This window comes from Miniopterus natalensis, chromosome 1, assembly GCF_054644295.1.
Source record: "Miniopterus natalensis isolate mMinNat1 chromosome 1, mMinNat1.hap1, whole genome shotgun sequence".
NCBI lineage: Eukaryota > Metazoa > Chordata > Mammalia > Chiroptera > Miniopteridae > Miniopterus > Miniopterus natalensis.
This window is the reverse complement of record NC_142081.1, coordinates 21672372-21697666: the sequence shown is the minus strand read 5'-3', so window position 1 is coordinate 21697666 and position 25295 is coordinate 21672372. Positions and strand designations below refer to the sequence as shown.

Genomic DNA, 25295 nt, shown 5'->3' with positions numbered 1-25295 from the left:
AGGGAAAGAGAGAGAGAAACATCAATGTCAATATTTAAAATTTACCACCTTAACCATTTTTAAGTGTACGGTTCAGTAGTATTAGCTATATTCACATTGTAGCACTTTTTCAACTCGCAAAACCGACACTCTGTACCCATTGAACAGCTCCCTATTTCCCTGTCCGCATAGCCCTTAGCAACTACAGTTATACTTCCTGGTGGGGTTTTTTTTGAGTTGGACTACTTTGTTTTTTTTTAATTAAAATTTTTTAATGTTGACATTATTGCAGGTGTCCTGCTTTTCCTCGTCTTTGCCCTCCTTCACCCACAGAGTTGGACTACTTTAGATACTTTATAAGTAGAATCATACAGTATTTGTCTTTTTGTGACTTGCATATTGCACTTAGTATTATGATTTAGCATGTGACAAGATTTTCTTCTCTTTTAAGGCTGAATAATATCCCATTGTTCGTATACACTACATTTTCTTTATCCATATAATGATGGACATTTGAGTTGCTTCCATCTCTTGGCTCTTGTGAATGCTGCAGTGATCACAGGTATGCAGATACCTCTTTGAGATACTGATTTCAGTTCTTTTGGATATATACCCAGAAGTGGGGTTGCAGGATCATATGGTAATTCTTTTTTTAGTTTTTTTAGGAAACTTCATACTGTTTTTTTATAGCAGCTGCACCATTTTTGCAGTAGTAACAACAGTGTACAAGGCTTCCAATTTCTCTGCATCCTTGCTAACACTTGTTATTCTCTGTTTGTTTTTTGTGACAGTAATAATCTTAATGGATGTAAGATGGTATCTCATTGTAGTTTGATTTTCATTTCTTTAATGATTAGTAATGTTGAGCATCTTTTTATATGCTTGTTGGCCATTTGAATATATTCTTTGGACAAATGTCTATTCAAGTCCTTTGCTCATTTTAAATTAGACTGATTTTTTTGTTGTTGAGTTGTAGGAGTTCTTTATTTATTCTGGATATTAACTCCTTATCAGATATATGATCTACAAATATTTTTCTCCCATTCTCTGCTTGACTTTTAACTCTGTTGATTGTTTCTTTGATGTACAGAGGTTTTAAAGTTTGAGGTAGTCCCATATGTCTATTTTTGCTTTTGTTCTTTAATTTTTCTTAGCAGTATTTTGTAGTTTTCAGTGTACAGGTATATTTGGGATTCCTAAAGATTATGCTCAGGTTCAACGTTTACCTAGGATTCACAGAACTCGGAAAAGCTGTTATACTCACTGTTCCAGTTTATTACAATGAAAGGATACAGATTAAAGTTAGCAACAGAAAAAGGCAGATAGAGCAGGTTCCAGGCACAAGCTCCTGGTTGTCCTCTACAGTGGAGTCATGGGAGCCGTGCTTAATTCTCCCAGGATCAGTGTGTGACCGTCAGCATGGAGTATTGCCAGCCAGGGGAGTGCGCTTGAGCCTTGACTTCCAGTCATTTTATTGGGTGTTGGTCTCTAGACATGGCTGACGACAGTTCTCCAGCCCCTCACAGAGTGAAGCAGATACCATGTGGGGCAGGATCCCCACCGAAGATCACACTGTTAGCAGTGTCACAGCAGAAACACCTTTAACAGGCAGGATGTTCCAGGGGCTTACAGGGTATCTCCCAGGGACAGGGCCAGCTCTTTGCCTGTGCAGGGCGTGGACACTCTGACTTGCTGAGTTAGTCCTTTATTCTACAGTAAAGGAAGCCTTTCTGGTCTTTTCCTTCTTCAGGCCTCCGCTCAAGTGTCACTTCCTCAGAAAGAGACCCCATGTCTTCTCTTAAATCTTCTATCCTCATCCGAGGGCATGTGGGTGTTTTGTTGATTTGAGAAGGGGAGAGAAAGAGAGAGAGAGAAATATTGATCAGTTGCCTCCCATATGTGCCCCCAGCAGGGATCCAGCCCACAGCCTAGGTATGTGCCCTGACTGGAAATAGGACCGGCAGCCTCTTGGTACCTGGGACAGTGCCCCAACCAACTGACCCACCTGGCCAGGGCCCATGTGTTCTTTATCACGTCACCCTGCTATAGTGCTGTCCCACTTTGTAATCATCTTGTTTATCTGTCTCCCTCTGCTTGAATCAGTTCATGAGAGCAGAAACCTCATCTGTTTTATTGACTGCTATATTGTTGGCACCTCGTACATAGCTGGCATTTACTGATTTTTAATTAATAAGTACAGTAATTATACATAGAAACAAAAAAAATACCATCAGCCAAATAGAAAAATGGCAAAGGAATGAATACTGAGTTCATAGAAAAAAATGCTTATCTTGCCTAATAATAAGAGAAATAGAAAAAATTACACAGGGACCCCATATTTCACCTATTAGATTGGTAAAAAATCCAAGCATTTCATAGCCTGTTGTCTCAACAAGGGCTTATTGAAGTAAGCACTCTTCCTACGTTGCTGAATCTTTTTTTTTTTTTTTTAGTGAGTGTTCTTAACAGATTTAATGGTTCAGCTGAAATATACCACAGACAACAGGTCAGGCTTGTGCGCTTGTGAAAATGCAAGGGAAGACTTACTGTCAGCTGAGTCTTTAACTGGTACAACTCATAGGGAGGGTAATTTGGCAATGTACATCCGTATCTCAACTACATGTGTACCCAGCAGTTTTACTTCAGGGAATTTATCCTACAGATATGCCCCCACATGTGAAATGACTTAATAGGGGACATTCTGATTGCAGTAGTGTTTGTAATGGCAGAAAGTTCAAAGCAAGTTAAATGCCAATCATTAGGGGATTGGCCAAATAAATTAATGATATATTTATACACTGGCTATATAAGTGATTAAAAAATTTTTTAAGAATAAGGATGTTCTGCCCTAGCCAGTTTGGGTTGGTGTTTAGTGTTGGCCCGTGGACTGAATGGTCTCAGATTTCATTCCAGTCAAGGGTTTGTACCTCAGTTGCAGGCTCTGTCCCCCACCTGGGTCAGAGCTCGTGCAGGAGGCAACCAGTCGATGTGTTTCTCTCACATCGAGTTTCTCTCTCTCATTGATGTTTCTCTCTCCCCCCTTCTCCCTTTCTCTCTAAAATCAATAAAAACATTTAAAAAAAGAAAGGGAAAAAAATGGTGTATTTGCATTTAACCTAAAAAGAGAAAAAAAGAATAAGGATGTTCTTTGTGTACTGATGTATAAAAAAAATTTGTAAGATACATAGTTAAGCAAAGTGCAGGACAGTGCATTTATTGGGCTACTACCATTTGTGTGAAAAGGAGGAATGAAAATATATATTTGCTTGTATATACAGGAATAAACTTTGATAGAATTTGCAGAGAACAGTGACTGTGGTAACCTGGGAGATTAGGAAACTAAGTAGATAAACACGAGTATACATGTGTTTCTGTGTCTGAATGTTGCTGACTGGTCACAGTATAACTCGTGTCTGTGCTTACATTTAAGTAATTTTAAACACCTTGCTGACCAAAGTAGCCGGCCGCACAGGTAAGTTCTGGCTTGAAATAGCCGGTCAGCAAGGTGTTAAGTGGGAGGCTTTTTACTGTACACTTTTTTATACTTAGATTTCAGAACCATATGAATGTTTTACCTGTTTAAATAAATAAATTGTACTTTAAAAAAAAAGAAATCAAAACATGTAGTCAGTTTTAAAAATAGTATCCAAAGTACAATAAAAAAAAGTGTGTGTGTGTGTGTGTGAGAGAGAGAGAGAGAGAGAGAGAGAGAGAGAGAACAGTGCTCTAGTTTCCCATATCAGCTTCTGGGGGTGGGGTGGGGTGGGGTTGGCTAATGTTCTTTACAAACCAGAACATCCAGTTGAATAATGTGAATGAGCATGTTATGATTACCTCTTTCATGCTAGACTTACTCAGCTAAACTGTTCGTGTAGCCTAATAGGGACAGCTGTAGTGCCGTAGAAAGAACACAGATTTTGAAACAACAAACTTGAATTTGACTCCAGCCTCTGCTGACTGATTTCTGGCTATGAGATTTTGGACAAGTTGCTGTAGTGATCACCTACCCAAACCTCTCAACATATGAAAAGAATGACTGAAATATGTAGGAGTGCTTTGTAAATTATCAAATACCATATAAAGAGTTATTACTTGTATTTTAGTTTATTTTGTGCATTAATTGACCCATCAAGTTGGTCATAATTGTATTGTTAAACATTAGTTACAAACATAACATCCTTAGCACATGGCTTAGAAAATAGAAGTGTGAATTCCCTCAACTCTCCTGCCCCACATCTAGCAATCACATTATGTCTCTGCCCTCCAGATCCCACCTTCCTCTTAACCATTTCTTTCCTACTGAACTTTGGCCACTCGAGTGACTTGTGTTCAGCAAAAATTATCTTTCCTGATGAGTGGTGTATATATTTCTACCTTTTGTGCTTTGGAATTGTTTCTTTTCCATTCCGCATAGGGTTTGAGTCTTCATAAATATTTTCTCCATAAATTCAAAGAGTTACTTCCTAACCTCCAGGTAGAGGTAGAGGACACCAGTGCCTTTGTAAGGCCAACTCTTCTCTCTGCTTTTGTTCTCCATTTATTTCCTACCCTGTTCCATTAGTTATCTCCCTGTCTTGTATTGTCAGTCTCCTTCTCAAATCCTAACTCTACACTTTGACCTGAGAAGTATGCTAAAGTCCCTAACTTCCCTAAAAGAACTATATCAAATTTGAATCCCTTCTGTTGTCATATTTTTTTCTTCAAAGAATGATTACTTTTAATTTCCCAATTTTCATTCATTCCTTAGTCTATTACGATTTATGATATTGACTTCCCTCTTAACTGTTTTACTTGTCTGAAGAGGTTGGTGAACTTCCCACTGCTAAATTCAGTGGCTTTCAGCTCTCATTCTGCCTGACTGTTGACACCTTTTTGAAATGTGCTCCTCCTTTGGCTTCTGTGATACACATTGATTCCTGGGTTTTCTTCCCTCTCCTGTATTATTAATCTCTTTTGCTTTTTTCCCCCCTATCACCTGCTGCTTAAGCTTAAGGATTATTCATTCTTCTTCCTTGTTTGTCATCTGTCATCTCAATATTTTTCCTTCCACAGCTGTTGTATTATATTAATGACCAATAAGTTCATACTGTTCATACTTTCCATCTATACTCTCTCCCTGAGAGTTCATCCATTTCCATAGCTATAGAAACTAATGACTTCCCTCAACTCTGTTCTGCGCTTGCAATTTTTATTAATTGCCTTTGGACTTGCCTGCCTGGTTGTGTGTACTTCACATTTACCTATCTCCCTAACTAAAATAATCTCTCCTCTCGTCCAACCTGCTCATCTCGTCGTGTTCCCAGTCTCAGTCAGTGTCATCATCACCTTTCTGGTCTCTTATGCTAGAAACCTCCAGGGTCATTCTTGATTCCTTCCTGACCATTCACAAAGGCCTGTCTTTTCTGCTTCTGAAATAGATGTTTTATACATCTCTTGTTTTCCATCCCTACTCAGTCAAGTTTCTTACAAATGAAACATAGCTTATGTGTCACTTCCTCAACCTTGACTATTTTTATGACTTTCTGTTGCCTACAAGACAAAGTGTAAAGTCCTTGGCATGGCAAACAAGGTCCTTTACAACCTGTTCCTAACCTTTTCTTCCACCAGCCCTGACAGACTCTGTTCTCCAGCCACCTTAGGAGTACTCACTAGTTGTCTGAATGTCACTTTCACATGTCTGAGCCACAGTTCATGTTGTCTGCCTGGAGTCCATTTACCTTAACAGTTACTCTCAAAGTTTCTGCTCAAGAATCTTATCTTTTATGTTGCCTCTCTTGACCACACAGAATTATAGCACTTTATTCATATCTCTAATATAATATGTATTCTGTATTAAAATAACTTATGAACTCCTTAAGGACATCATCTAGATCTTACTAACTTTAGTATTGCCACAGAAGAGTACCTGGAATATAGAATTTTGATAATTACCTGTGGGATGAATATATTGAAAGTAAAGTAAAAGAGAACACAGCTTACAGTCTGCAGAGTTCTCATGTTGTCTTGTGAACAGCAAATTGAGTTGGTTAAGAACTTGATCTCTTTAGTCAGGCACACTTGGGTTCAAACCCACTCTGTAACACTAGCTGAGGCTGTTTCTTTACCTGTAAAGTGGCAATGATGGCGTATCTGAGAATTAAATGTAAAGCACGTATCAATCCTTGGTACATTGTAATAACTTTAAGCTATTATTAAGTGCGTAATGCATTTCTAATGAATAATAGTAATACCCTATAGTAATACTTAGTTATATTTGCAGTCAGAAATGTGTTACAAGAATGCTATGTTCTCACATGATCTTCCTAAGAGAAACCTTTCTCAACCAAGCTGATTACATCTTCCCAGTAGCGGTGACTCAACTTGTGCTATTATCAGTGAAGAGGAAGAGGGGTACCTGTTATATTTCCTGTTATCTGTTATTTTTATTATTGTTTTGGTGCTCTTGGGATTCATTCTACCCTTTACAAAAACTGAGTTTTAGATGTGAGCAGTGATACCAAAAAGGAAATTGAACTTAAAGAATAGGAAAGAAGAAACCCAGGATAAGGATAGAAGTAATAAAGTGATACTTGGATGAAGAGTCCAAGGAAAGTAGAATCTAACAAAGGTTCTCCTTTCATTCCATCGTTCTTCAAGTATTATTGTCCCCTGACTCTATACAGGGCACAGTGGGAATGGGGCAGAGATATCATAATTGTTTAAGCCTAATTTCTCACTGTAAAGATTTTAAAAAATTGAATACTTGAGCCCGGCCAGCATGGTTCAGCGGTTGAGCATCGACCTATGATCTAGGAGACTGAGGTTCGGTCCCCGTTCAGGGTACATGCCTGGGTTGTGGGCTCGATCCCCCAGCAGGGATTGTGCAGGAGGCAGCCAGCCGATCAATGACTCTCTCATCATTGATGTTTCTATTTCACTCCCTCTCCCTTCCTCTTTCTGAAATCAGTAAAGATATTTTTTTAAAAAAATTGAATACTTGAGATAATTGTAGATTTACATGTCATTGTAAGAAGTAATTAGAGAGAAATCCCTTATACATCACTACAGGATTTTAAGTCTTATTAGTAATGAAGGTGAGATAGTTCCTTGTATAACTGGTATAAAACTCCAGGTAGAAAGCACTTCATGAATTTGGTAAAGCTGAGATTTCTCTGCTTAAAGCTATAGCAAATGAAGTTTTCATGCAGGTGTCAGTTTTAAGCCAAACCTCAAAGGATGAGTATAATTGTCTTAGGCTTGGAATGGAAGGAGAGAGGAAAGCCAAGACCAAGGTGAAAGGAAGGACCTGGGTTTCTTCAGTGAATTTGGTAAATAATCTAGACTTCTTAACTGTACACTTCTTGTAAATTGGTTCTTTCTTATCTCAAGTGTTTGTAACTCAAGTAATGATGAGCCTATTGTTAATCTCAGGTATGACTTTTACATTTTCTGTTTTTGATATAGAATATCTTGATTCTGCTGAAAGCCTGACTTACTGAAAAAGTTTTTCTTGTGCTTTTAGAATGATGGTAGAGAACGGCATGAGCACAGCAGCGAAAGGCGCAGGCGGGGCAACCCTGAGCCGTTATCTAATGGAGGACCCCAGGGTAACACACTGCAGGTGGTGGAACAAGAAGAAGAAGAAGATGAGGAGCTGACACTGAAATACGGCGCCAAACATGTGATCATGCTCTTTGTCCCCGTGACTCTCTGTATGGTGGTAGTGGTGGCAACTATCAAATCAGTCAGCTTTTATACCCGGAAGGATGGGCAGTTGTATGTATGAATGTTTCGTTTTATTATTCTCAAGGTCAGAGTAGCTTAGCTTCATAGCATGCCATCGTTACCTTGAAGGCCTCTGCACTGAAGGGCCATGAAGGCTAGAGAGTCCTTCCAGCCAGAAGCAATTGAGAGAATGAGGGGTTATTTATTACTTGATGCTTTAAGTAGAGAAAGTGAAAGCTGTAGAATTATATTTCCTGTTTGGTGTCACTATGACAGGACTGAATTTATTTGTAATTGAGCCGGTAAAGCAGTTGAATAGTAATCTTTCCCATCTCAGGGCCATTGGGCCACTTCTTTGCCTAGAATGTTCTTTCTTTTTCTAATTTAGGTCGATTAATTCATCCTTCTGATCTTGATAATTCTTATCATCCTTCTGATCTTGGCTTGTATGTTAAGTCCAAAGATAACATCTCCGATCCTCCTAACAAAATTAGGTACTTTCTGGTATTCTTTCTTACAGAAATGTGTTCTTTTTCACTTGTAACAGTATGCAAATATATATTTATTTCCATTATTTATTCAATGGTATTTATTCTTTACATTATTTATTCTTTCTTATAGAAACCTATTCTTTTCCCCTTGTAACAGTATGCAAATACATATTTATTTACATGATTTATTCTACACCTGGTTTCCTTCTGTACTCTAAGTCATATCAGAGCACTCTGTTTCCAGGACAGGTATGTAATAAATGCTCAGCAAAAAGAGTTGTTAAATGAAAGGATGAAGAATTAATTCAAGCTGGCACTCTTTAGACTCTTGAGGAACTGTTGTGAAGATTCTCTGGTGCTGTTGGTGTCAGCCCTTTGCCTCCAAGAAAAATGCCTTGATTCTTATGTCACCTAGTTCTGTCTCTAGGACTCTAGAGGGCTCAAACAAGTTTAAAGTGGATTTTAGAATTTGAAAGTGGCAAGTGTCTGAAAAACTACGTGGGATTCTGAAGGCCAGGCTATTAATCTTTGGAAGAAAGAATAAGACAATGAGTGAAGGGCAGATAATAGAGATAATAGCCAAAAGAGATTGAGGAATATTCTCTGTATAAGTTAGAGTTAGCTTGGCTACATGTTATAGAACAGACGTTAGCAAATCATAGCCCACAGATCAGCTCTGCCTGTCACCTATTTTTGTAAATAAAATTTTATTGGAACACAGCCATATCCATATGTTGTCTCTGCCTGCTTTTATATGATAATTGCAGAGTTGAATGGTTGCAATAGAGATCATATCACCCACAAAACAAAATATTTACTCTCTAGTCCTTTGCAGAAAGTTTGCTGACCCCATTATAGAAAATCAAAACAACTGGTTTAAATGATACGCATGTTTTCTCTCTCCCATGGAGTAGTGCAGAGGTGGCCAGTCCAGATTGGTATAGTGGCTTCACATCCAAGGACTCAGGCTCCTTTCTTTTTTTAGTTCTATACTCTAGGTTGTTTCAGGGTCTATACTCTAGGTTATTATGGGTGCTGGAGCCCCAGCCTTCATTCAGACAGCAGAAAGCAATAGGAGAGAAAAAGACATGAGACATGTCTCTCATCAGAATTAACTTGTTTCTTAGAAGTTCTGCACAATATATCTGCTTATAACTCATTGGCCATTACTTAGTCTAATGGCCAAATCTGACTATAAGGGAGTCAGAAATAAAGTCTTTTATCTGGGAACATCAGCACCTAGAATAAAAGTGTTTTTATGTGAGTGAGAAACAAGGGGAAGATGGATATGTGACATTATCTCAAGACAACACCAGTTGTAGTAACCTTAAAGATGAAAGATAATAATTATAAGCCAGATTACCTTCCTCTGACAATCAGTTGTGGCTTAGGTGATTTATGTGGCCGAATCTGGTTCTTTAGCAAATCCTAATAAGATGTGGAGAGAGAATATTTGATGAGGTAATTATTTCAGTATACAGCATCCACTAGATGGAGCCAGTGTCTGACTCACAGTTCTCCATATTTTAGATATCTTTTATTTTGAAGCACTTATTTTAGACAGTAGCTATTTTTCTTAGGTTAAAAATTCTTGGCTAGATTGATGAGATGGATAAAAGTTACATATCAGTTGAATCAAGGAAACAGAACTCGTGTTGGAAAGAGTATCTGGTTTGGGATATCTATTCATTAACACTTACCTGGGACTTTTGTGTTTTGTTTTATTGTAGAATCTATACTCCATTCACAGAAGACACCGAGACTGTGGGCCAGAGAGCCCTGCACTCCATTCTAAATGCTGCTATCATGATCAGTGTCATTGTTGTCATGACCATTCTCCTGGTGGCTCTATACAAATACAGGTGCTATAAGGTGAGTGAGCATGAGAGAGAGAGCTTTGCTTTCTACCATGTTCTTTTTATGATTGGGTTTTCTATCATATGCTTTACTTGGTCTAGTAAAGAAAAAGTTCTCATATTCTAGAACTAAGTTAATTTTTTGTTTTTTCCCCCCTCATTGTGGAACATTTGAAAAATACAGAAAGGCATAAATGGAAAATAAATGTTTTCATATTATATCACAATCTAAATGGTTTTAATATTTTAATTTGTGGTATATTTATGACATTCCAAAGGGATATATCCTAAGATCTTTGGGATTCCCTCATTCACAAATAGCATTATAGGATATAATTGTCCCCATAAAATAATATATAACTTTAAAAATTTATATTTTCATACTTGAGTACAGAACAATAAAACCACTTTCAGATGCTGGTTTAAACTTATTGGTGACTGGCTACATTCTCACTTCTAAACTGGTAACCATCCATTTCCTCACCATCTTTCCTGCAGTAGCACTAATTCTTTCCTTGGGAAGTAAGGGCAGGGGAGGTTGTGCAGGAAAGACCCAGGCCCAACTTTCCAAGCCTCTGCTCCCCTAACTCACTCTCTAGCTGTGACTCATTCCTGAATTTCAGCCACCTCGCACGTTTCAGATTCATGCCTCAAAAAAAAAAAAATGACCAGTTATTACAAGCCGTGAGCCTTTAGAGTCCTTCTCAAATAAATATTAACTTTCCAAATATCGAAGTCTATTATTTCTATATATGTTTTTTAACATGGATAAAATAAAGTATAATTAGTATGTGTCCTTTCTTTACTTTTATTTTGGCATAAGCATTTTTCCATATTACAGATTCTTAGAAAATATGTTTAATAGCTATATAATATTTAACTCAATGGGCACATTGTAATGTACTTTCCCTAATTTCACTCATGATGGACATTTAAATTGTTTTCAGTTTTTCACTATTCTTAAAAAAAAAGAGTCTTTATACATAGAGCTTTTTCAAATTTTTAAATTGTTTTTTTAGGATGAAATCCTAGACACAATTTCTGGGACAAATATACATATTTTGATATTCAAAATTTCCTTTTCAAAATGATAGTATTAATTTGTACTTAACACTAGTAGTGAATGAGACAATCTGCCTTATCCCACCTTCACCATTATTGAATTTTTAAAAAAAATCTTCACTAATTTTTATAGGCAAAACAAAATGTCTTAATTTGCATTTAGTAGATTACTTTTAACATTGAATACCATTTCAGTGTTAATACACTCTAAAATTATACAGTTTAACCTTGCTTGTTGAATGTTTGAGTGGGTGGAAGTGTTAAGCTAAGTGATGACCATGTGCACTCTGACATTAGCGTATGGGGAAGACTGGAGAGGAAATGTGGGTGTGGTGGTGCCAGGTAGTCATCAACCCTCTGAAAACCAAAGAGCAAATGAAGTAAACCCACATGGGCAGTTTCCTCCCCCCACTGTTTAAATGTGCTCACGTCTGAAATACTTTTCTTGATCCTTTCTCACCACATATGTATATTGTCTACATGTAAGTGTTTACCTGCCAGTTTCATTTCTCTGATTTATTGGACTCACTTTGTGACTTTGATCTGGATTATGTACTACTTTTATTCACATTTTATTGGGAGTGTGTTTAGGGTCCTATCCCTACCTGCACATCTTGGGGATGTGCCCACAAGTCCACAACAGCTTTAAGAGGTTGCTTTTCTGAGCTGCTTCCTTTCTGTGATCTCTCTGATACTTTCATGTTCATCTTGTGTAATAGATTATAAAAATCAAATTCTGATTCTATTTCTCACATTAACTAAGATTCATATAGTACCCTGAATTCTGCATAATAGTGATGGACTGCTAAGTTTTTCAAAGAATTCGTAATAGTGATACGTTTGTAATGTGAAATAAATGTAGAAAGATTGCAGTACTTACTGAAACTTCAGATTCTGCATATTCTTTTGTCAAATGGTTATGTAGTTTAGAAAGCCTATTTTCTCTGTACAGTTAATGTATGCGTGCAAAAGTCAGCTGAGTATCTGATTTTCAATTTTATTGAATTTTATTCATCAATTTTATTTATTTTATTCAATTTATTGTTTATTTCTGGAATACTACAAAATTCCTCCACTGAAAATATTGCTGTTTTAAAGTTTAAATGTCAACTGTTAACTCTCTTGATAATTTGGCATTTTAGAATTCATTCTTTTTAAAATTTCACCTATTTCTAAAGGAACGAAAGTCTATATATGTCTTGCTGAAATTTCTCTTTACTGTTATGAGTTGTTTAGCCCAAAAGAGTTCTATATAAGAATGCACTGAACCCAAAGCCATATGTGTTCAGTCATTTGAAAAGAATAACATATACAGAAATAATATACTATGTTTGAAGTAAGAAATTTGCAATGTTTTAGGGTCATGGGATCTGTTATTTATATTGAAATTCTTTTCTAGGTCATCCATGCCTGGCTTATTATTTCATCTCTGTTGTTGCTGTTCTTTTTCTCATTCATTTATTTGGGGTAAGTGGTGAAATATTTGGTCTGCTTTTCAGAAATTAAGGGGTCTGTTAGGGGTTTCTAACTTTGACTTAGCCATGTCCTTTACTGATGAATTACTATTAAATTATAATTGTTTCCATATGTAGATCATATTTGGTATATATAAGACAAGTTACTTTTACAAATAGGGATATGCTTTTATTGATTCTTGCTTATAATAAATAGAACTGGCCCTAGCCGGTTTGGCTCTGTCGTTAGAGCGTTGGCCAGAGGACGGAAGGGTCCTGGGTTTGGTTCTGACCACAGGAATGTACCTCAGTTGCAGGCTCAATTGGCCTGTGTGGGAGGCAACCAGTTGATGTGTCTCATATTGATGTTTCTCTCTTTCTCCTCCTTCTACTCTCTCTGAAAAGCAATGGAAGAAATATCCTCAGGTGAGGATTAAAAAATAATAAGCCCAGCTGGGCCTGGCTCAGCGGTTGAGCACTGACCAAGGATCCAGGAGATCGCAGTTCATTTCCTGGTCAGGGCACACGTGGGGGTGCAGGCTCGATCCCCAGTTGGGGGCGTGTAGGAGACAGCCGATCAGTACGACTCTCTCATCATTGATGTTTCTATCTTTCTATCTCCCTTCCTCTCTCTGAAATCAATAGAGATATATTAAAAAAATAGTAAGTAGAACTGAAAGAACTCAAGACTATAATCAGTTTTAAGTCTTTTTCAATGAAGAATTTATTTAAGTCTTTTAGTAAAGAATTTTTTATATTTTTCTAGTAGAAACCTATAAATCAGAATGTTAAGAAAGGATTTCAAGAAACTATATGCATGAGGTAATTGATTTTCAAATTTTTCTGTTGTCTTATCAGTAGGTCTTTTTTTTTCTTTCAAATGAAATCTTATTTGAAAATTTCACATGTAAAATAGAAAAACGTAGCCCTAGCCAGTTTGGCTCAGTGACTAGAGCATCAGCCTGTGGACTGAAGGGTCCTGGGTTTGATTCTGGTCAAGGGCATGTACCTAGGTTGCAGGCTCCATCCCTGACCCCGGTTGGGATGTGTGTGGGAAGCAACCGATTGATGTGTCTCTCTCACATAGATGTTTCTCTCTCTCTCTCTCTCTACCTTCCACTCCCTCTGAAAAGCAATGGAAAAAATATCCTCAGGTGAGGATTAAAATAAGTAAGTAAATAAATAAATAAATAAATAAATAAATAAATAAATAAAAGAATGAATAAATAAAAATCCTTCCATTGTAAAAAAAAAAAAAAATAGAAAAAAGTAGAACTACTCTGTGGAAGAGAATAGAGAGGCTCGGAGATTTGCCAGCCTGGCGTTTCTCAGCCCCAGTGACAAAGTTTGTAAATCATTGGACTAGCTCTTAAATTAGGAACAGAAGCAATAAAACTAATACATAACTTTCCATGGCCAGGTAGCTCATTTTGTTGGAGCATTGTCCCTTACACTAGGAAAAGGTTGTGGGTTCTATCCCCAGTCAGGGCACATACAAGAATCAACCAATGAATGCATAAATAAGTGGAACAGCAAATCAATGGTTCTCTCTCTCTACCTGTCTCACTCTCTAAAATCAATAAAAATAAAAAAAAGAAATATTTCACAAGATTACAAAGAGAAAAGTAGTAAAAAAATGACCACACTCTTGCATCTAAAGATAAGTCCTGCATCCTTTCAGGAGTTATATATCGATATATTGCTCTCCCTGCTCACACACTATTTCATAAATGAGATCATTTATTTTCCAGACAGCTGTGTCATGTCTATATTCCATGCTTGCATGTGTGTATTATATATATATGTGTGTGTTCGTGTGGGTGTGTATATATATATACACGCACACACACACATATATATATATCCTTTTTAAAAAAGATGTCTATTGATTTGAGAGGGAGAAAGGGAGAGGGAGAGAGAGAGATAGAAACATCAATGATGAGAGAGTCACTGATCGGCTGCCTCCTGCACGCCTCCCACCGGGGATCTAACTAGCAACCTGGGCATGTGCACTGACTGGGAATCGAACTGTGATCTCCTGGATCATAGGTCAATGCTCAACCACTGAGCTACATATATACTGGGCTATATATATGTTGGGCTATATATATGCTTTTTAATGGCTGCACTAAATTTCATTTTATGAAAATAACATCATATATCCTCCTATAAAATTTATTGTACATGTTTAATATCCAATTTCAGATATTTTAAACGAGGGTTTCCCAAAGGTATAGAGTGCTATTTTAGGTGGTATATGGCCTTTTTTAGTTTTTGTATATATTTTTATAGCTATGGTCTATGCTACTGGTTTCCTGTTTATATGAATGATACAGTTATCTGTGAAAATAACTTGAGGAAAAAAGTGAATTAATTTAAAGGAAAGTGTTAAATAATAGCACAGTTGTTATAAGATATGGTAAAAATATGAAGCTGGGCTATGAATATCTAATGCTTGGGAACCATAGTTCTAAACATCGTTTTGATGAAAATTATTGTACACAAATCTTTTTATATCTCTGTTTAATCTTTTTTAGGGAAGTGTTTAAAACCTATAATGTTGCTGTGGACTACATTACTATTGCACTCCTGATCTGGAATTTTGGTGTGGTGGGAATGATTGCCATTCACTGGAAAGGTCCACTGCGACTCCAGCAGGCATATCTCATTATGATCAGTGCCCTCATGGCCTTGGTATTTATCAAGTACCTCCCAGAATGGACTGCGTGGCTCATCTTGGCTGTGATTTCAGTATATGGTAAAACCCAAGATTGACATTTTGTTTATCACAGAGATACCTCACTGGTATATTTTCCTTCCTCTTCCAGTTATCTTGATTTATGAAAATGATAATAGTTATATCCTATAGCTTTTCATTAAATAATTAATTAGCTATGGTATTTCTCATAGAAAGATTTTAATTTTTTTGAAGCTAAGTTCTTAAAAAAATGTTTCATTACTGCCTTTAGTTTAACTCAGTGATAGATTAGTGGAAGGATCCACAGACTTCTGGTCAGAAGACTTAGATTCAAATCCTGTCTCTACCACTGATAGCCTTTATGACCTTTGGAAAGGGACTTAGGCTATTTGAGCTTCAGTTTCCTCATTTAGAAAAGGAACAATGCTTCCCAGAGTTGTAAGAGTTCAGAATATGTGTTGAAAAGCACTAACAGAGTGCTTAACACACATAAAATGCTCATTTAATTTTTAAAATCAAAATTAGATTACCAACTTTTTATAAGGCAACTTGGGTAGAATTCTTTTTTTTTTTTTTTAAAGATTCACTCTAAGATGATTTTATTTATTTATTTAAATATATCTTTATTGATTTCAGAGAGAGGAAAGGAGAGGGAGAGAGAGAGACAGAAACATCAATGATTGAGAGAGTCATTGATCAAGCCCACAACCGGGCATGTGCCCTGACCGGGAATTGAACCCTGATCGCCTGGATCCCAGGTCGACGCTCCACCGCTGAGCCACGCCCGGCCAGGCAGAATTATTCTTTTAAAAATAAAATTTATTTGGGCAGTATGAGATTCAGATTCATTAGCAACCAGTGTTACATGGGTACTGAATAGTCAAAATGTGGCCTAGCCATGAGTAACCAAGGCGGCTGTACAGGTATGTACTCTGGCTGTTGCCCTGCATGAAAGCGAAAAAGAGATCCATTTTCAGAGGTCAATATGGTCTCTATATTATAACTAGGCAGTGCTCTTTTATTCCTGTACAATTCCTATTAAAATGTCAGGGGACCTATAATAGGAAACCTCATCATCCCCACTTGATTGATGAAGAAAAAGTCTAGGGAAATAGAATTGGATTGGTTCCGTTCCCATATAGAACTAAAGTCAAATACCCTTGATGCCTGACTTCAGGTTATATAATAGTACTTGATGATTTGCAAAGTCCACATCAATTACTCCATAGCTATGATTAAAAATGCCAGTGCTGGACTCCATCCAGTCAGCAACTGGTAAATACTTTGTAGTCAGAGATTTTGCTAATATGTCCTTTCAGTGCTTTTTTCAACAACCACAGTTTGCCTCACCTTCAGAGGGACACATTATATCTTTACCTAGCTACTCATGGGGTACTTCAACAGTCCTAGCATTGCACACAATCTTTGCAGGCTACATCTTAACCATGTCCAACTTTCTCCAGGAGCACAGAAATAACATCACACTGATGATGTGATCCTCTGAAGAGATTCATTTGACAATCTTATTGAAACCATGCAAGTATTCATGAAGGAGCTCAAAAAAGACAGATGGGCATTTCCCTGTACACAGTACAAGATCCTGCCACCACAGTGACATTTCTGAAAATTATTTGGTAAACTGAGGGCTTCTGCATCTCTGACACTTTCAAGAAATAGCAGTTGACTATCTCTCCACCCACAATGTTAAAACAAGCCTCAGTATCTTTTAGGCCTTTTGGGGGATCTGTAGGCAACATATTCTTCATTTATAAATTTTATGTAAGCTAATTTATACTATTACTCACAAATTGGCCCACCTCGACAATTGGGGCCCCCTACAACAAAGGGTTCTAGTATCCAAATTGTAATATAACAGTCACTCCCATTAGTGTCCCCTCTCTCTTCCCCCAGAGAATCAGTCACTGTAGAGGCTTTAGTAACCTCCTCATACTTCCTGAAACCTCTGGACCACCCATGATGATCATGGATTTCTGGTGTGAGAAACTGTCCTTCCCAGTTCCACGCTCCATGCATTAGAATGGCAGTTTCTAACTGCATATAGCTCTCCTGGACAGGTTCTCACATATCTTTAGGATATGTGAAGCTCCATATCCTTCTATTCCATATTCTTCCTATCATGGAGGCAGCATTCTACAAGCGCAGCTTAGCCACCAGGGCCTCCTTGCTAAGACCAAAATGTTACCTACAGAACTAAATCTGAGCCCTCTAGAGCATCCCACCAACAGGAGAGGGTGGCTTTTTCTGTCCTCAGACGCCTGGCTACCTTGGGAGCTCTTTGGGATGAAGTGAGTGAACAGCAATGGAAGTTTGAGCCCTTTATGGACAGTATCAGCACTACATATGATGGAGCTTACTAGAGAGCTGCTGCTTTTCATTCCTTAATCCAGGCATCCGTGATCAAAGAACGGGATCCAGACCCTGGCCAGGTAGCTCAGTTGGTTAGAACATCATCCCAGTATGCTAGGGTTGCAGGTTTGATCCCCAGTCAGAGCACATATAAGAATCAATCAATGAATGCATAAATAAGTGGAACAACAAATCGATGCCCCCCCCCTTCCGCTCTCCTCCTTCCCCCTCCTTTCTCCCTCCCTTCCTCTCTAAAATCAATAAAAAAATAAAAAGAATGAGATCCAAGGGTCAGCAAAATTAGCTGAACTTTAGGCAGTCATCTTACCCTGGCCAACAATTGGCTCCACCTGTCTATTGTTACAGATTCTTGGGTCATTGCCAGTGGTCTGGCCGTGTGGTTCTGCTGGTGGTAGCAACAGCAATTGCTTATCCAAGGTTTTCCTCTTGGAAGGATATAACTATGGGAACCTCTTGCCTCGCAAATACCCAAAATATAAATCAACGTTGCACACGTCTCTCTACATAGTAAAGCCACAATACAGGTCTTACTTTATCCACTTTGGAATTCTAGCATAATAGTGACCATTTGACTTCTGAAAATATAAGTGCTGGCCTCTTAACAAGGTGTTCTGTGGAACTTTCACCATCCTTACCAGTCTCAGGCTGCAAGGCGCATAGGGCACCAATATGACATATAGAGCAAGGTAAAATTTAGTTAAATGAAACGTGGCGTATTTCCATAATCGGGTGAATGGTAATAAAGAGTAATAAAGAGTCTGATTCCATTTTTGATATGTATATTTAAAAAAAAAAAAATGATAGTTCTGGAGACAGATTGCCTGACTCTTCTACTCTGTCACTTACTGTCTCTGCGACCACAGCCACATTACTCAACCCCTAAATCTTAGTTATTATGAAGATTAAATTAAACAATATATATTGTACACTTAGAACAATATCTGTCAGTAAATATTAGCTATTATTTTTTTACTGTATAATCCTATGTAGTAAGCAAGGCAGTTACCCTTGTTTTACTGCTAAGAAACCTAAAGTTTGTAGAGGTAAAGTATTTGCCCAGGCTTACACTGTTTGATGTAGAGTCGGAATCCCAAGTTCAGCATTCTTTCTACTACATTACACTGTTTCTCCCACCAACCTTCTATTTCCTTCAAACATAATATAAATAATTACCTCTACAGAGCTTTGAGTTCCTTTAAAATATGAGACTTTTGTATCTAATATTTAGAGCAGCGATTTTCAACCTTTTCATCTCATGGTGGCACACATAACTAATTACTAAAATTCTGGGGAACACCAAAAAATGTATTTTTTGGCAATTTGACAAAAAAGGTATAATTTTGATTCATTCACACCAGATGGCTTTTGTTGTGTTGGTTGTCATCATTTTTTCATTTGACAATCGAAGAGAAAAGAGGTCAGTACCCCTGACTAAGTAGTCAGGTGTTGCATGTTTTAAAAATTCTGGCACACCAGTTGAAAATTACTTAGAGTAATGATTCTCAACTTTATTTTCACAAGGTCTCAGTATACTTTAATTTGTCACAAAGATTATTCTAAACAAAATCAATTTTAATTCACTTCAATTGCTCTGAAAATAAGGGAGTTTATTATTTAGCAGTTCTATAAGGGGGTATGTGTCATAAAACCAAGATAGTTACAGGACATGGCAGCTTCAAACAGGTTGAAAATCTCATTATTTAGGAGCTCAGCAAATTTCCCTTTTCTTACGCAAAAAAAATTGAAGTGGAAGCAGTGAGAGGAGCAGTTGCTCTGTGTGTGTGTGTGTGTGTGTGTGTGTGTGTGTGTGTTTTATTATAGTAGTAGTAGTAGTAGTAGTATACAAGAAGACATGACCACTTGCAGGTGTGAGGTGTTTTACTTAAATGCATCTGAATGATCGTAATGTCAACATAAGCTGTCAAGTCTTCCTTTACAAATGTAGTTCTACCTGTTTTATGTTTTTAAATGTTTGAAATTATTTTCTATATTTCTGTATTCTGAATTTTCATGACAGAAAATGTAAGAAAAATTGCAGTTGATGGAAAGAGATGGTGATAGAATCAAGAATAATTTAGGCATATTGCTTTCTTTCTGAGTTGCTGTTTTTGTGAAAATGTATGTTCTAAGCCCTAAATATTTACGAAGTGCTTTTGACAGGAGAACTAAAGAAATGCTAAACTCTCTCATAGAAAGGTTTATTAGTTATTTTTTTTTGGTTTAAATTTACTGCCCTCTTATTTCAAGTACCCCTAAGTAGTACATATACTATTTTTTAAAAGGAGAGGAGGTGAATCTCTTCTCTGCTCTTCATATTTTGAAAAGTTCAGTCAAATGTCCTCTATTAAATTTCTCTTAGAATAAAGTTTCTGTTTGTGGCTCATAGGTATGGTTTGTTTGGAAATGGCTTGGCCCTGTTTCTGCTTATTGGAAATTGACAGCTGCTCTAGAGTAGTTCTGTTTTGTCATTATCTCTGTCTCTTTTCTTCAAACTGGGAAGACTTATTCCTATAACCCAATGATGATACTTTGTAAACTAACCAAATAGCAGTCAAAATCAAAATGAAATTTGCACAAATCTTCTGTATGGTTTTGTGTATTTTTTTTTAGGTTGCCCCCACCTTCATCAGTTTACCTGCTATTTATTTCATATTCATTCAACATCTTTTTAAAAAAAAAAAGTTTATGAGAGGGAGAGAGAAACATCAGTGTGAGAGCATAACATCCAGTGGCTGCCTCCTGCACGCCCCCTATCAGGATTGAGCCCTCAACTTGGGCAATGCCCTGACCAGAAATCAAACCAGCAACCTTTCAGTGCACGGGATGACTCCCAACAAACTGAGACACACAGGCCAGGGTCATTTAACATCTTTTTGGTTAAAAAAAAATTAAATCTTTTCCATTGGTTAATTTCTAACACACCCATTTACAAGTTTAGCCAATACATTTTTTCAGATGTCTTTTCTATTTTTCTCTTTCTAGATTTAGTGGCTGTTTTGTGTCCAAAAGGCCCACTTCGTATGCTGGTTGAAACAGCTCAGGAGAGAAATGAAACTCTCTTTCCAGCTCTCATTTACTCCTGTAAGTATTTCGGAATGGTGTTAAATTAGTAAGCTGCTTAGAATTTATAGGAACTGAGACATATGTAACTGTGGTCATTATCATGGTACTTTGTCTCATCCTAAACACATAACATTTTAATGGAACTCCTGAAGAGCTCTACAGATTATTGTCTTCTACCTAACATTGGCTCAAGAGAGTTTTCAGTATGTGTAGAGATAAAAGAAAAGTTTAAACAAAAATTTTTTAAAATATGTTTTTATTGATTTTAGAGAGGAAGGGAGAGAGAGGGAGCAGGAGAGAGAGAGAAACATCAATGTGAGAGAGAAACATTCATCGGCTGCCTTCTGCACGCACCCCAACTAGGGAACAAACCCACAACCTGGGCATGTGCCCTGATTGGGAATTGAACTGGGGACCTTTTGGTGCATGGGATGACGCTCAGCCAACTGAGCCACACCAGTCAGCGCAAGAAAGAAGAAATATTTAGAGATTGGGGAGCCAGTATTCTCACTTAAAATCTTTTTAGTCAAGGGTTATTGAGCATTTGTTATATACATGTATTGCAGGTGACTCTTGCCAGAGTTTATGAAAGAATTGTACTGTTCCTTTAGAACATGTTTGCCTTATTTTGGTTTTAGAGTCATACTCTTCCGAATCATTCAGTAAATGCTTTTTGGGCATTGACCTGATCTTCTCCCGTAGAGCACTGTGGAGGACATAAAGATGATTAAGATACTTTGCCTTCCGTCAAAGCTCATTCGCTTACAATTTAGAGGTGAGATAAGACAAGTATACAAATAAGCAACATCCAGGGCAGAATGTTATCAGAGTCAGAAGAGGCACAGTCAAACTGTAAAGAGAGTTCAAAAGAGGGAAAATCTGGCTGGGGACTCATGAAGACTTCCTGGAAGAAACAGCATTTGGATTGAATCTTTTTAGTTATTTTTGTTAATCCTCACCTGAGGATATTTTTCCATTGATTTTTAGAGAGAGTAGAAGGGAGGGAGAGAGGGGGGAGAGAGAGAGAAACATCAATGTGAGTGAGACACATCGATCAGTTGTCTTCCGAATGCACCCCAACCAGGGCCGGGCATAGAACCTACAACCCAGGTACATGCTCGTGAGCGGGAATCGAACCCACGATTCTTTGGGGCAAGGGCTGACGCTCTAACCATTGGTCAACACTGGCCAGGGCTGGATTGAGCCTTTTAAGGAGTTAGTATTGCAGCAAGCACAAATGGAAACCAATTCCGAAAGTGGGCTTGTCACAAAGAATGGCTTGGAGGTATAAGAGTGGGGCCTCTTTATCAAATTTAAAGTGTTCAATTTGACTATAACATGGAGTACAAAATGAGGAGAGTACTAGAGAGCGTTTGGAAAAGCAGATTAGGGAAAGATCAACGGTAGCTTTGAGTGACTGGTTTAGCTCTCTATGCTTTTCATGATCACTCGAGAATCATAAAAGGTTCTTGAGCAGAAGGTTAAAAAATAAGAATAAAGAGTATGTGACAGAGACTAGATGTGAACCGCAAGCCTGAAATGTTTACTGTTCAGCCCTTTACAGAAAGAGTCTGTTGACCCTTGGTTTCTGTAGTAATATTAAATGTTAAAACAAAAGAGTTGATGGCAATATTTTTTCATACTTGCATAAAAAAGAAAATCAAATAAATACCTTTGCTGACTTTGTTGCCAAGAAGACTACAGAAATCTATAAATTTTGTATGTGATGGTTGCCCTTCTGTTTCTCTTATTTGGGTTTGGATGTAGCTGAACAGTGTATTGCCTGCCTGGCTTATGTTGACTTTCATCAGTTAGTTGTGTTATTGTGTAATGTAACTTGTTTGACCTCAAAATAATAAAGCCATGAATAAGTAACTATGCCTGTTATAGAATTTTCAGCCTTTTTCTTGTGTATTTCTTTCATAAGTTACTCAAGAAGCCTAAAGTATTAGGAACATGGGTATAATAATAAAATCAGTTTTAAAAAGCCAGAGAGACATAGATACCAAGTATTTTGTTTAAAATTGCTTACTGTGACCAGGTTGGGCAATTGGTTCCTGCTATAGTCCTGTATAGAACATGTTTATATATAATTTTATATTATTGTTGATGCAGTTTCAGGATAAATTCCCAAAAGTAGTATTCCTGGGTTGAAGGGTTAAGGCATATGTAGTTTTGTTATATGTTACCCAGTTCCCTCCAGTAGGATCTATACCATTCTTAATTCCACTGCAATATGTGAGAAGCACCATTTAAAAATATTCATATTGTGTTTAACTAAAACACGACAGAGATATGTGTGTATATCTAGATGTATATGTGTATGGAAGGGACACAGAAGAGGCCCATTGACTCTCCCCTTTATGTTTATTGCTTTTAACCTTTTTTTCCTATTCTCTATATGTAACACAGGTTAGCCTTATTGAAAACCCCAGAAATGAGACCTAATATGAAGGAAACTTATTCCATGCATTTTTAGAATTATAATAAACATCTGATACTCTTGTGAACCCTAGTTTGTCCTCTAATTTTGTTCCAAGAAGTAATTTTTATCTGTGAATCACACTATTTTAGGATATTCAACTAGTCCAGCTGTTGTCTCAGTGGATCTTGCTGGCCTAAACAGTTTTCCTTTTGGTTACTTTTCAGGGACTGTAACTGATGATGAAGTTTTACAATAGCAGCTGCAGTTTTAAAGCTACAGTAAACATTCAGTTTCAGAATTTTTTATATGCCAAAATCAAAGAGAACCTTTTGTAGTTTTGTTTTTTTAATTCATCTTTATTGTTGAAAGTGTTACAGATGTCCCCTTTCCCCCCATTGTTAAGGATTCTTAAGGGGACATGAAGAAGATTGGTGATTTGTGTAGAGAACCAGTGGCCTCTGTCTATTCATGCAGTTTCCCTCTGTGTTCCCAGTGCTTACCTGGACTTTTGTCTTCTTTCTCAACAGCAACAATGGTGTGGTTAGTGAATATGGCCAAAGGAGACCCAGAAGCCCAAAGGAAGGTATCCAAAAACTCCAATTATAATGCACAAAGTAGGTGACTTTTATTTGGTAATTTCCTGGGTTTTAGGGTCGTCGTCATCTTATATGCTAACAATGAGTTATAAAGAGGTGATTTTAACCTCTTTGGTCATAGATTGCTTTGAGAGTCTCCTGAACGCTGTGGTAATACCCAGTAAATACAGATAAATACTAAGGAGTTCAGATGCTCCAAACCCAGCAGTAGAGCCACAGCACCCTAGGTTAAGAACTTCTGCCATCGAATACCATTAGTACCAGTGTGGGAAGCTTCAAGCTGAGGCTGATTTTTTTTTAAAAAGTAAGCTCTCCAAGCATGTTAAAAATGCAAATCTCATGTCTGACATGGCCAGAGTAACTTAAAAATTTATTTTAGTTGTGATAATGTTTATACTGAGAAGATAAAATATCCCGGGTGGACATGACTTTCTGGAGGATCATGATGATGCCCTAGGAGGGGAGATTGAAAGGCCGACGTGTGGATACTGCAGAAGATGCTAAGGGGAACATAAGTGAGGAGTTATTATTAAAGAGTTGAATAATGAAACAATATCAATAGTCAAGAAGAAAGGAAACTTTTTTTTTTTTTTAAAGAAAAGCAAAGGGCTAACCTTATGAGGAAGCTGAAAAAACAGGCAGAATAAAGGTTGGTGAGAGAAGTGAAAAGGGCCTTGATTGAGTTGCTGTTTGTCAAACAAGGAAGAGTTTAGGTTTTATAGAGCCAAGAAAACTGCTGTTGTTTCAGCTTTTAGGTAACTGAGGAGGACACTTTCAACTGAGAATTCCTATTTGGGACCGAAAGACATCGGGCTCATTCTGCAGTGAGCAAGCCGATAGAACAAGATAACATTGTACTTAGCAGTAGACCTAGTAGAGAAGTAGGAAATCTATCGGAAGAAATTGCTACAAGTTGGGTTATTGTGGTAACCTGTGTTAAGCTAAAGAAAATTAAAAGATTGGTTGTGAATATATATGTTTATATATATGTTAGTGTGAGTGTGTATTTGGCACTTCAAGATTTTATTCTTTTGACAAATGTTGATTGAGCACCTGTGTGCCTGATATTTTGCTAGGCACCAGGGATATAGCACTGAATGAGATATCCCATCCCTATGGAGCTTATAGCCTATTTGGGGAGACACAAACATCCAACACATAATTCATACAGTTGTGATAAGTCCTATAAAGGAGAAGTGTAAGTTGCTGTGAAAGTTTATAGTAGAGGAATTTCATTTATTTTGGAAAGTCAAGGAAGGCTTCACTGAGGAAGTGATAACAGATGGCCAGCTGAAGAATAGAAGAGCTTTTTAGAAATGGAAACAACCTGGGCAAGGTCCTTGAAGTGAAAGGAGCTGGATAAGCTGTAGAGTCCCTCAGTGGAAGTACTGTTGGTATTTTGGGTGGGGCAGTTCCTCATTGTATGAGATGTCTCACATTGCAGGATATTTAACATTCCTGGCCCTCACCCACTAAATGCTAATAGTGGCTTGTAGGTATTACAGTAACCAAAAACTCCTTCAGCATAGTTATTTCCAAACACCCCCTGGAAGGGAGGTGCTGCCCTTTAGTTGAAAAC

The 25295-nt window shown here is 37.4% G+C and overlaps 1 protein-coding gene across 4 annotated transcripts in view; it reads left to right on the top strand.

Moving 5' to 3' along the window:
* Positions 1–25295, top strand: part of PSEN1 (presenilin 1) — a 56221-nt gene that overhangs the window by 16372 nt on the left and 14554 nt on the right. For all 4 annotated transcript variants that reach the window (XM_016208157.2, XM_016208158.2, XM_016208155.2 and 1 more), the window contains 6 exons: positions 7481–7734; positions 9905–10046; positions 12492–12559; positions 15084–15304; positions 20615–20713; positions 23648–23734. In XM_016208157.2, coding sequence (XP_016063643.1) covers positions 7481–7734; positions 9905–10046; positions 12492–12559; positions 15084–15304; positions 20615–20713; positions 23648–23734 — 871 coding nt within the window. The remainder of the gene's footprint in view (positions 1–7480; positions 7735–9904; positions 10047–12491; positions 12560–15083; positions 15305–20614; positions 20714–23647; positions 23735–25295) is intronic.